Source organism: Magallana gigas, chromosome 2, assembly GCF_963853765.1.
Source record: "Magallana gigas chromosome 2, xbMagGiga1.1, whole genome shotgun sequence".
Classification (NCBI taxonomy): Eukaryota; Metazoa; Mollusca; class Bivalvia; order Ostreida; family Ostreidae; genus Magallana; species Magallana gigas.
In genome coordinates, this window is record NC_088854.1 from 25,169,004 (window position 1) to 25,180,165 (window position 11,162).

At 32.7% G+C, this 11,162-nt stretch overlaps 1 protein-coding gene across 3 annotated transcripts; it reads right to left on the reverse strand.

Annotated features, from left to right (window-relative positions):
* Positions 1-216: 216 nt before the first annotated feature.
* On the reverse strand, positions 217-9,130 carry LOC105336940 (beta-1,3-galactosyltransferase 1). 3 transcript variants are annotated; one of them, XM_011441446.4, is made up of 2 exons: positions 8,997-9,130; positions 217-4,263 (listed from the first exon to the last, which is right to left on the reverse strand). In XM_011441446.4, exon 2 carries the CDS (start codon positions 4,219-4,221, stop codon positions 3,022-3,024), a length of 1,200 nt encoding a protein of 399 aa, XP_011439748.3. In that variant the 5' UTR covers positions 4,222-4,263; positions 8,997-9,130; the 3' UTR covers positions 217-3,021. The 3 variants fall into 3 exon arrangements, with proteins under 3 accessions (XP_011439748.3, XP_034301581.2, XP_011439747.3); XM_034445690.2 differs by having other exon boundaries at positions 8,974-9,079; XM_011441445.4 differs by lacking the exon at positions 8,997-9,130 and adding an exon at positions 8,786-8,940.
* Positions 9,131-11,162: the final 2,032 nt, after the last annotated feature.

Sequence of the window (11,162 nt, forward strand, 5' to 3'; positions counted from 1 at the left end):
CAACTATGTGTTCGCTACTTAAACTGATATTATATTTATAAACAGAATATTCCAATTTGATTTGTGCAATATCATTCACAATTGAATATATACATGTATGTATATAAATTATATGCATGAACAAACACAAAATAACTGCAAAAATAATGACAAATTTCTTTCATACACATGATTTTTACAAATTAACCTGGACACATTGATAACACAACAAAGAGATACAGTACATAAACAAATGTTGAAGGATTTATTTTACCAAAAAATCACACAAGCCACTTTGGTTAGTGAAACTATGACCTAGTTCACTTTAAAATATACATGTATATACATGCATACAATTCACTCTTCCATAACTTTAGCTTTTTATCTGCCTAACACTCTATATCCTTAAGATTTCAAAAGAAATAAAATGTTATCAAAGTTTTCACTTGAAAAACCTTAAGACAATTCAGAAATTCAAAAAGGATAACATTTATTAGTTCAGAGGAGATAAAACATCAGCAATTAAGTATGTCATTTAGATGACATTGTTTAAAAACATATTTAGAGACACTATTTATGGATCTTATTCAAAATAAATTATCACAGAAAAAATGGAATGGTTTGCACATGCAGATTGAAACAATTTTCCATTCAATACCAGTATTGTTACATCATCTAGCTAACTTGTTCAACATTATATATAATTACAATTAAATATTACAATGACAACATAAGTGCAATTTTTATTTCAAAAGCTGAAAAACCCTTATTTATAGTACAGCAAAGGCAATATTCATCATGATGTGTATGAAAAAATGATATTATAATATCAGTTTCAAGTGTAAAAAACCCATTACATTGTAAAACTTAATAAAAGTGATAAATAATACCGTTCACAGGCTCTTAATCTTAACATATTTAGTTCAGTTGCTTCGTTCAGCATGTTATTTTATCAATGGCAGTACACCACAGCAGATTAAATAAAGACACTGCAGTAGTTAGATAATGAATACAGGTGTTATGAGAACTGTAAATATGGTATCAAACATTATCTTATACAATATAACCCATATTCATGCATTTCTTGTCTTAAAAAATTGTTACTTTCAATTAACACTTAGAATAATTCTGATGTTACTGTATATGTAACTGACTTAGCTCCTTATTTTTTTTTCTTGCGAATGTGGGAAACATTTCTCTCCAATATATCAGAAATAAAAAGATATGTGACCCCTAAAATTTGCCTCCATGTTGGTGGACCTTAAATTGAAATTCATTTTCAGTATACAATACATACATGCAATACATGTGTATTTCATGAAAACTGTAATTGGAGCAGATGTAAATTATTGTAAGTTATTAGATTTAAATCCAAGCTAGCACTGTTAATAATGCCACTTCAACAATCACATACCAATATCATTGTGCGACAAGAACAATAACTCTAGGTAGACACCGATTTCAAGCTTTACATTTTGCTAGTATAGCACGGTGCTTAAAAGTTAACTAACTAAAGACTTATATCTACACGCCTGATTGCATAAACGTTATTTTTTTGTTCCATGTTTTGGCATTTAAGTTAAACAAAGGACATTAAAGACTTTGATATCAATGTTTCTCTTTGAAAACCAGGACTATAATGACACCTGCAGAAACTGTTATCTTTTGAGTAGAAAGCTTTATTAAATACTGATTGTATCTTAGGAGGCTTATTGAGAACCATCAAAATCCATTATGGATCTTTAATTCTTTGAGCCAGAAGACTTTTCAAACAAAAAACAAAAGTTTTCACAAAATGTTTCTTTTAGTAAAGTTAAAAAGAAAAAAAAAACATATAAAAACCGCATACCTTGGTAAGAAAAACGGAGAGAAAAACAAAGGTTGAAAAATAAAAAAATTGGTGGATTTCATTTATCAATGTAAAAAAGAAGGTACAACTGGATTTCTCACTATGAAATATTTGTCAAAGAATCAATTCATTTCATTTTGTGAGTATGTTCAGGCTAAATGTAATGGTACTGCACTGCAATACAGTAATGCTAGTGATGCCACTATAATTTAGCAATACCACTAATGATGGTGAATTGAAGAACTAAAATTGTACTTGATCAAAAATTATTTAAAAGATAAAAGAAATTATTTCCCAGATAAAAATAATTTAGTTGTATTATTATAAATTCATATCAGTGCATAAAGTGCAACAGCAATCCCTAAAATTGTACCTTATAGTGAACATGAGCCTGTAAATATGTTAAAGCTGAACACCAGTCGTAAATAGGCACTGTCACACAGGTATATAAACCCTTCAATTTTGTTAATACATCCAATTGCACACCCAAAACGTATGGCAGACATGTAGCATTCCTTTCACAGTCTTTGGATTTTATGCATTTATTTCTTGTTTTATGGGCATATTCTGTTTGAAAATACATGTAATGCATTCACATGTTTATTTGAAGTTAGTATTCTCCTGGCTTGAAAAAAAGTGCGTAAAATTTGAAAATTTCATCGAAACCGAGCAACAAGGCGAGGCAAGATGTACGTCCACACAGGTTAGACCTCTACAGCAAAATGTTTTAAACTTTGAGAGGTCTACTGCTGTCTGATTATCATGTACGAATTGTTGGGATACCGGTGGTGAAAGAGATATATAGTGGACAGTGCCTATTAACAAGCGGTGTTCAGCTTAAAAGTGTGTTTCATATATTAAACATTTGCAAGAACTCTTTATTTAGCTTTTCTTCTTTTAAACTTATTATTTACTTTTCACAAATAATGGCAATGTGTTACTTTACTCATGAAATGGTAATGTAATGCATTATTTCGAGAAAACTTAGTAATTGTAATAGAAATTCAAAACCAAAATTCATGAAGTAATCACGATAATGTAATGCATTACATTACAATGTAATTAGCCCTTAGCCTGATGTATGTGCATAAGAATACTAATGCTGGTAAAAACTTTTAAATGTATATTCTATTTATACATGGAATGATAAAATTCTGGTGAATATGACTCATCTAGTTGATATTTTGAGTAAGCTAGCATTTCAAGTTCCACATCTTTCTTATCAGATCCAAACCAAGGTAATGTGATGTAACTACATTATTTGTTTTGTATGCGCAACCCGGGGGTGTACGACCAGAGTTAAAACCTGCAATAGGCTTCAGTTTGTAACCAAGCCGTTTAATGCACAGTGCTACATACACATCCTCCAGATGAAAGAAAGGAACATGTCTGGAAACTTCATAAATCTTTGAGGCCACATTCATACTTGTAACATACCCTGTACCTGAACAAAAGCCTGGATAAGAATTCCTGGGATAACTTATCTTTGAGGCGTACCATTTAGAGTTTCTGTCTCTGATTGGTCCAGCAGACATATGGCATGCCCCTCCTACAGCAGTTTGAAGGCTAGAGCCATGCACCGCTACCACATTTTTCACTGAATTCAAATTAACAAACATATCGTCATCTGTTTTCATGATAAATTTTGCCTGTTTACATTTTGTACTGGCCCACTTAAAGGCCATAATTGTCTTGTAAGTCAGATTCATGTATTTATCTACAAAATCTTCCTGAATGATATCATGGAAAATGGCATTTTCCTCCTCAACTTTCTTCTGCAGACTTTGATCTGGGGTAGATCCTAGCAAAAATGCATATCTGATCTCAGCAGTGTTATTTTTGGTGGGAGTCAGCCATGTTTCTCGTAAGGTGTCCCTTGCTTTTCGATTTGCATGCACTGTGAGAATAAACACAGCAATATCTACATTACTCTTGCCATTTCCAGTATCACATATGTGCTCATTGTCTATTATGTATTTAAAGTTGTGTTCGAAGCAGGCTTTGCAATCATCTGGCCGAGGGGTTGGCTGGGCGGGATTGGACTTCGTTGTTGGTTTAGTAGTTACTTTAGTTGTTGTGGTCGTGGGTTTTGGAGTTGAAGTTGTGGATTTCGGAGATGAAGTCTTTGTATCAGTTCTATTCAAATCAGATTGTATTGCTGCTATTATGTAGGGTCTATTTGGACTAGCTATCTCCTCAATGGAACTATCATTATAGCTTAGTAACTCTTTGAAACCGTCCCGTACTTGTTTGGACAGATCTATGATGGATGTTAAATGGTTATTGGCATTCAACATGTTAATCAGGACTATAACGGACAGCCCTGCCAGGATGTAGATACTGGTCCGTGTATTACACAGCCTTGAGCAGGTGGCTCGTTTCTCTTCAGTCATGATAAATTTTACAGGATTTCTCTGATCACAAACATCATTCACCTACAAAGAGCAAAATATATTCAATATAAATACAAATGTTATGATGTGTAAAATTGCATTAAATATTAAACATGTTAAACTTTAAGAAATACTTCGTTAAACGTGACATATAATTCTTTTAACTGCAGAAAATTAAAAAAAAAAAATTCAATGACAATGTTATATACTACTTCAACTGAAGTACAAAATTCATTCAACACCAGATTCATGGAATATTAATAGGATTTATTTGTATATCAAATATTTTCTCACTATCTAATTACAGAGTACTATAAACTTCAAAAAGATTAAGAATTGATACAGTACCGATCAGACCCCAACTAAACCCGGGTTTAATTTTTGGGTTTACTTGGGGTTTACTCTGGGTTTACTTTTTGAAAATTTGGGTCCACTCGGGGTTTAGTTTGGGTTTACCCGGGGTTTAATTTGGGTTTACTTTGAAATTGCTTTTGAGGTCAACGGTATGCACTGAAGTGTGAAGCAGACTAGTATTTTATTTTACCATCCTACTGCCTGTAATTCCTACCCTTTGTATATTCCGAATACACAGTTAGCGTCTGCTTTCAGGGGTATACTTCTGACTGGGTTTACTCTCTGTGTCCACTCTGGATTTACTTTGGGTTTACTCTGGGTCCACTCTAGTAAACCCGAAGTAAACCCAGGGTTTAGTTGGGGTTTACTTTCTGTTAGGTTGGGTCTGATTGGTACTGTATTTGTTTAGTTTGGATGAAATTGTTATGAGTTTGAAATAAAGAAGACTGCCTAAAAATGTGTCATTCAAGTTTTTTAAAACATTGCTCCTAAGCTCAAGATACATTGAACAGTAGTCCTTAATGTACATTGTACAATGTAAAGGGAATAAATGTTATTGCTCTGGATATAATCCACATCTAATACATGTAATAGTTCCACTGATTATTGAATATCATTTAAATAATTATAATGGTAATGATTAACACACACATGTTCCGAAATACATTGTACTTCAACAATTCTATACATGTTTACTGAATTATGCAGGGTATTTCTTTTAATCTCTTTCATGTCAGGTCTTGTTTATCAATATATCAATACCAGTATCTGCATGTATCAACTTAACTGATGCAAATGATCTTATAAGATCTGAAATACTATCTTGTTTTAGCAAAATTCAGAGTAGAATCCTACCGTCTCCAATCACCTCATGTTTTGTATATGAGAAAAAAAAAATCAGTAAAAGAATCCCAGGCCTGCGGATATTGAATAACTGACAAATCAATATAATCGACACATGATTAATTATCTTTAACTTTTAGTCAAAATTTTGCTCATGTTTCCTTTATTTTGATCATAAATGCTACCAAGCATGCATAGCACAATCATTTCTGTAATAAGTAAGAGAAGAAAAAGTTTGGGTAAAAATTTTCCCATATGACAATAATAAATCCTTAATGCAAATTCTTTCAACTGTATTTGTTTAAGCTTTCACAATGTTATGTGATTCATTGATCCACATTTAAGTGGCTATACCAGTACTTCAAGTAAAATATGTAGCCTTGAATTGACTTACAGTAAACAATTACACGTAGTCACAAAGTCAAATGCATCCACTTCAAATGGTAAGATTTTGATGTTCCTATTTCCATTCAGCATTCAGCCAGAAAAGCTCTTGAACAGATGGGCAAGAACATATACTATGTCTACAGAGTTGAAAAAAATATATCAAACTAGCTGCAGTCAAACTGAAAAGTTTTCTATTAAAAGAACCCTTACAATAAACTGTAATGAAACACTATTGTTCTCTCTCATCGCATGAGTGGACTAATCAATGTAGCCTGAATCAATCAGAGGCAGAAAAACAATCACATCACTATACAATCAGGGATAGATATAGATGTACATCCCTGATTCAAGTCATTCAACACAATTATTAAGATTCCCTTCAGAAAGAACAGAAATTGGGACCCATTGCCCTAATGGGTTATAATAACTTGTTTGGGAGATAATATCCCAAATAGGATTCAAATTTAAAGTCCAAAAAATTAAAATTGTTGATTTAGTGATTTTGAAAAATAAATCTGCATAAATGCTTATCATACTGCAACAACTGTTGGTTTGCTAGCTTTCCTAATAAGCCAATGGTTTGTCAGATTGAAGTTTTTGATTGGGGGACTAAATTAAGGCTTACAGAAAAATTTGTTTACCCAAAGATGTTACATTTCATCTCTTTTAATTGAGATATATATTGTTTATAAAATAAATTTGTTCTACTTTTTGCATATCAAAATATTTGATTTGGAATGTTATATCCAAAACAGGCCATTACATTAAACAATTTGAGTGACTATAGTGAAGAAAAGCTCTCTCGCCTGCCAAATCAAAACAGATATTATCCAGTTATATATTAAATCGTTTATAAAATAGCAAGCTGTAGACATAATCAGTACCATTAATTTCTTCAAACAATTTACTGCAGATGTCACCATTCTAGATCTACCCAGCGTTGTGTCAGACTTAATTCTCTTAAACATGCTTACTGACCTCGAAATCATTAAATGAATTATGTTGAATTCAAGTGCAATGGAGAGTGACCATTTCTACATCTAAACATGACAACAATTTTTTCACTTCACAGGGCTGGTGATGGTTTTAACAAGAATATCAGAGAAGAGAAAACTGGTAAATCAAGGCACACTTTTAGAGCTTATACATGTAATTGTCCAAGAATTTTTGATATATATTTGTACAATATATTTAGGAAAAATTAATTGATAAGTCCAAAACTCCTATGACTGCACTTTTTCGTGCATCATAAATTGCAATTTATTTTTACATGGGGGAACTTGTAGCTTTACAGGCTTTCAAGCTGAATTTTCTCTGTATAGACTACAGACCAGTAGCTTCATGTATACTTTCAGAGTTAGATAGGAAACATTAAATATTTGGAATTGATTGTAATCAAGTCATCTCCTATGCAGTTACTCTTGCAAACCGGAAGTGAAACAGTGTTTGGACCTAAGCAAAAAATCCTCACCGCTAACAAGACTTAGTACTTGAAATGAATGATAAATTTGATGCAATGTATTCTGGAGCATTGTTTTTCCAAGGAAACTTATTTTTAAATACCTTGAAATAAGTAAGATTTTAAACAGTACGAACAACTTATGTCTTCGGTATTCTTAAATACAATACAAGTACAATTTTTCTGATATATTTTGATTATTGATACAGTTGGAGGGCGTTAATTTTATTTTTAAAAATTACACAACATGCTTCAACTTTCTCATGGAGTTTTCCATCTAGCACAGAATATTAGGGGGGGGGGGGGGGGGGGGGGTATGTGTGATTATTCAAATACAGATAAGAAACTACTTGCCATGCTAAATTACATTACATTGATTTTAAAATAAAACAAGAGATGTTTGTAAAACACTTATGCCCCCCTCCCTTGGAAAGAACTGCGAAGAACATTAAAAGAAACTGCAAATAATTGGAATTTTTCTATGTCCAAGGGGCATAACTCTGTTGAAAATTGATCGAATGCACCCAAAATCGAACTTGACCTAGATATTATGATTAATCTGGATACCAAATTTCATTTTAAAATGTGCATCCTTTGCAAGAAAATGAACGGAAACTGCAAATAATTGGATTTTTTTCTACGTCCAAGAGGCATAACCCTGTCGAAAATTGATCGATTGCACCCAAAATCAAACTTGACCTAAATATAATTATAATAAATCTGAATACCAAATTTCATCTCAATATGTGCATCCTATGCGAAGAAAATGAACAGAAACTGCAAATAATTGAAATTTTCTAAGTCCAAGGGGCACAACTTTGTTGAAAATTGCTCGATCGCAACAATATTGAACTTAACCTAGATATTAATATGATAAGCCTGTATACCAAATTTCATTACAATATTTGCATCCTAATCCTATGCGAAGAAAATGATCGGAAACTGTTGGTGGACCGACAGACCATCAGACAGCAGTAAAGCATATGCCCTCCCTTCTTCGAAGGGGGGCATAATAATAATGATTATCAATAAAATCAACTCCCGTCAGTACTTCAGTACTTTGATTTTTTGGCAACTTGCATTGATTTGAAATCTCAGCACATCTGAAAGATTTTGAAAGGATTCCGGTGATTTTCGCAAAATCCGGATAATGTGACCCACGGTTACCAGACGACACAATAGCCAAAAATCCCAAAGTGAAAGTCAATATTCCCAGCACCGATAATTTCCGGCCAATCTTTAACATGTTTAAGGTCGCGCAGCAATAACAAACAACATGATTTGGGCCACAGAAGCCCGATCGTCTGGCCAAAACACTGTTTACTATATATGCATATGCCTATACATGTAGTATATAAATGTATCATTGTATGTAACGTTTTATATGGCGTGCCAGTACTGTTGTACCATCTATTCCGTCACCAAAGTGGCAAGTCGGCGTTAACGAGGGTTCGTTAAAAAACATTTTACCATTCAGGCTTCAACACTACATAAATAATGAAAACCATACAACAAACTTACTCTCTACATGCTAAATATACATTGCTGAACCAGTCCGTCGACGTCCATTTTGTTTTTCCCCCAGTCACCTGTTAAACGGTTTCATTCAAAATCGTTCCAAAAATATTTCGGTCCGTTCGCTCTTTGATAAGTTCTATGAATTAACTCAGTTTTAGAATTTTTTATTCATAAGCTGGGGTATTTCTTACCTTTATATATTACATTGACTTACTGTATATTCCACGTTACAAGAATTGCGGCATGTTAAGAAAACGCTCTCGGTCTACGTGGACATCCTGGTTACAGTGTAGTGCACACGTTAGCCTATCACTTGATGACCCCGGTCCATTTCCGAGTCACTCAACCTATTGGGTAGTATGAAGGAATTGCCGTATGAAGGACATGTTATGTTCTTATTCATAAAGAAAACACTTGAAATAGAAGACTCAATATTGATGGCTCCAACATTGTTAAAATAAATGTGCATTATTTTGGGGGAAAATCATGATTAGAAAAATTGCAAAATGATTTGACTGTAATGTACATAAAAGTGACATAAAATGATATAAGCATTTAATCGACATACCGGGGTATAATTTTTTATTGCTCAACTGCTATTAATACTATGTATACTGGTCGAGAAAGTTACGGTCGGTTGCTTTCAGGTTGAGGTATTCAGATTGCATGGACTTGCACACATGTGCCTGCATAAACTATAGTAATATTTTTAAAGAAAAACCACATAAAAAGATGATACATGTATATCCATTGAAAGAATTACAAAGTTATCCGCATTATCTTCAACAGACAGTGCTGCTTTAATTACTTCGCGTGCACATCGAACACGTGTCGTTCAAAGATTATTTTATCAATATTTATAGCAAACTGATAAAATTGCCGACTCCTGTAATGAAATCCATGTACGTATACCTCATAGTAGCGATGAGAGTTATTTAAGCATTGAATCATTATTTTTTGAAAGATACAATCTCATAACTGCAGCGATGTGTACACGTGTACAAATTTGAGTATCGCGCGTTAGCGCTTTATGAAAATTTGCATGCACACATTGCTGCAGTTATGAGACTGTATCTTTAAAAAAAATGATATGATGATTCAATGTTCATATTTACATTTTTAAACGTCTTTTCTTTTCTGTAAAATACACTTTAAAATCCCTATTTTATCCTAAGGGTAAGTTAATATTAAAGGAAGAGCCACTGTAACAGCCACAAGCGTGAACTTTACTTTTTTGCTAGTGACGTTTCAGTTTTTAGCGTTCAACGTTTATGACGTCTGTGGCAAAGCACTCTGAAAAAATTACCCACTTTAAAAAAATTCAAAGTGCGTTAAATTTGGGACCAAATGAACCCATTTTGAAATTTTTTTCAAAGTGCTTTAAATTTGGGACCACTTAACGGACTTCGAAAAATATGTATAAATCACAAATTCTGGAAATGAATTTCTAATATAATTTGTTGATAGTATGATGGTTTGTGAACACTAGTGAATCTCATTTACCGTCTTTGAGAACGAAGTGGGGGGTGGAAGTGGGATTTAACCAAAGATACATGTCATATACGAGTACATCATTCAACCTAATACAGGCAGAAGGTCCCCGGTCCCTCACTTTTTCTTCCAAAACACATGATATTCAGAATTTGGAGTAAACATTTAAGATCTGAAAAAGAAATACGCTTTGTTTTAAATTAAGTACAGTTATAATGAAAAAAAGAGCTGACGAAAAATAATTTCTCCACTGGTATGTTAAAGAATCTGTAAGTGTGTCAACATAAACCCTCTTTTCAAATTAAAATCAAATAAATCACTTTTTAAAAAAATAATTGTGAATGCTTGTTGCCGTGCAGTGGGAATATAAGTGTATTTATAAAAATAGTCCAACGTCAAAGCATATTCTGAATTTCATAGTATTTGTTTATTATCATTGTTCATTACAAGTGCATATAATCATTATGGTAAAAGAATCGATGGAACAAAGCAATCAATGGGAGGAGCAATGGTTGAGATGAGAATATTCATTTACCGGTATTTAAAAGAAGTTTTGTTTCCTTTTTTCAAAACAATTTTTCAACATGCATGGGCATCAATTCCTTTACAGTGTAAGAAACTTATATGTAAATTAAGATTATCATCTCATTGTCTTACCATCGAAACTAGCAGATATAACAATGTTCCATTAGAAAGACGTTTATGTCCTCTATGTACTTTAGATATAGAAGATGAATATCGTTTTATATTGAAATGTCCCTATTACTGTAACTGAAGAGAAAAATTCCTTAAGAAGTTTTATTATATTAAACCCTCTGTCTTTAATTAATTCTATTATTGTCAACACAAAATGTAAAGGATTTGTGCAATTTAGGTAAATATATTAAGA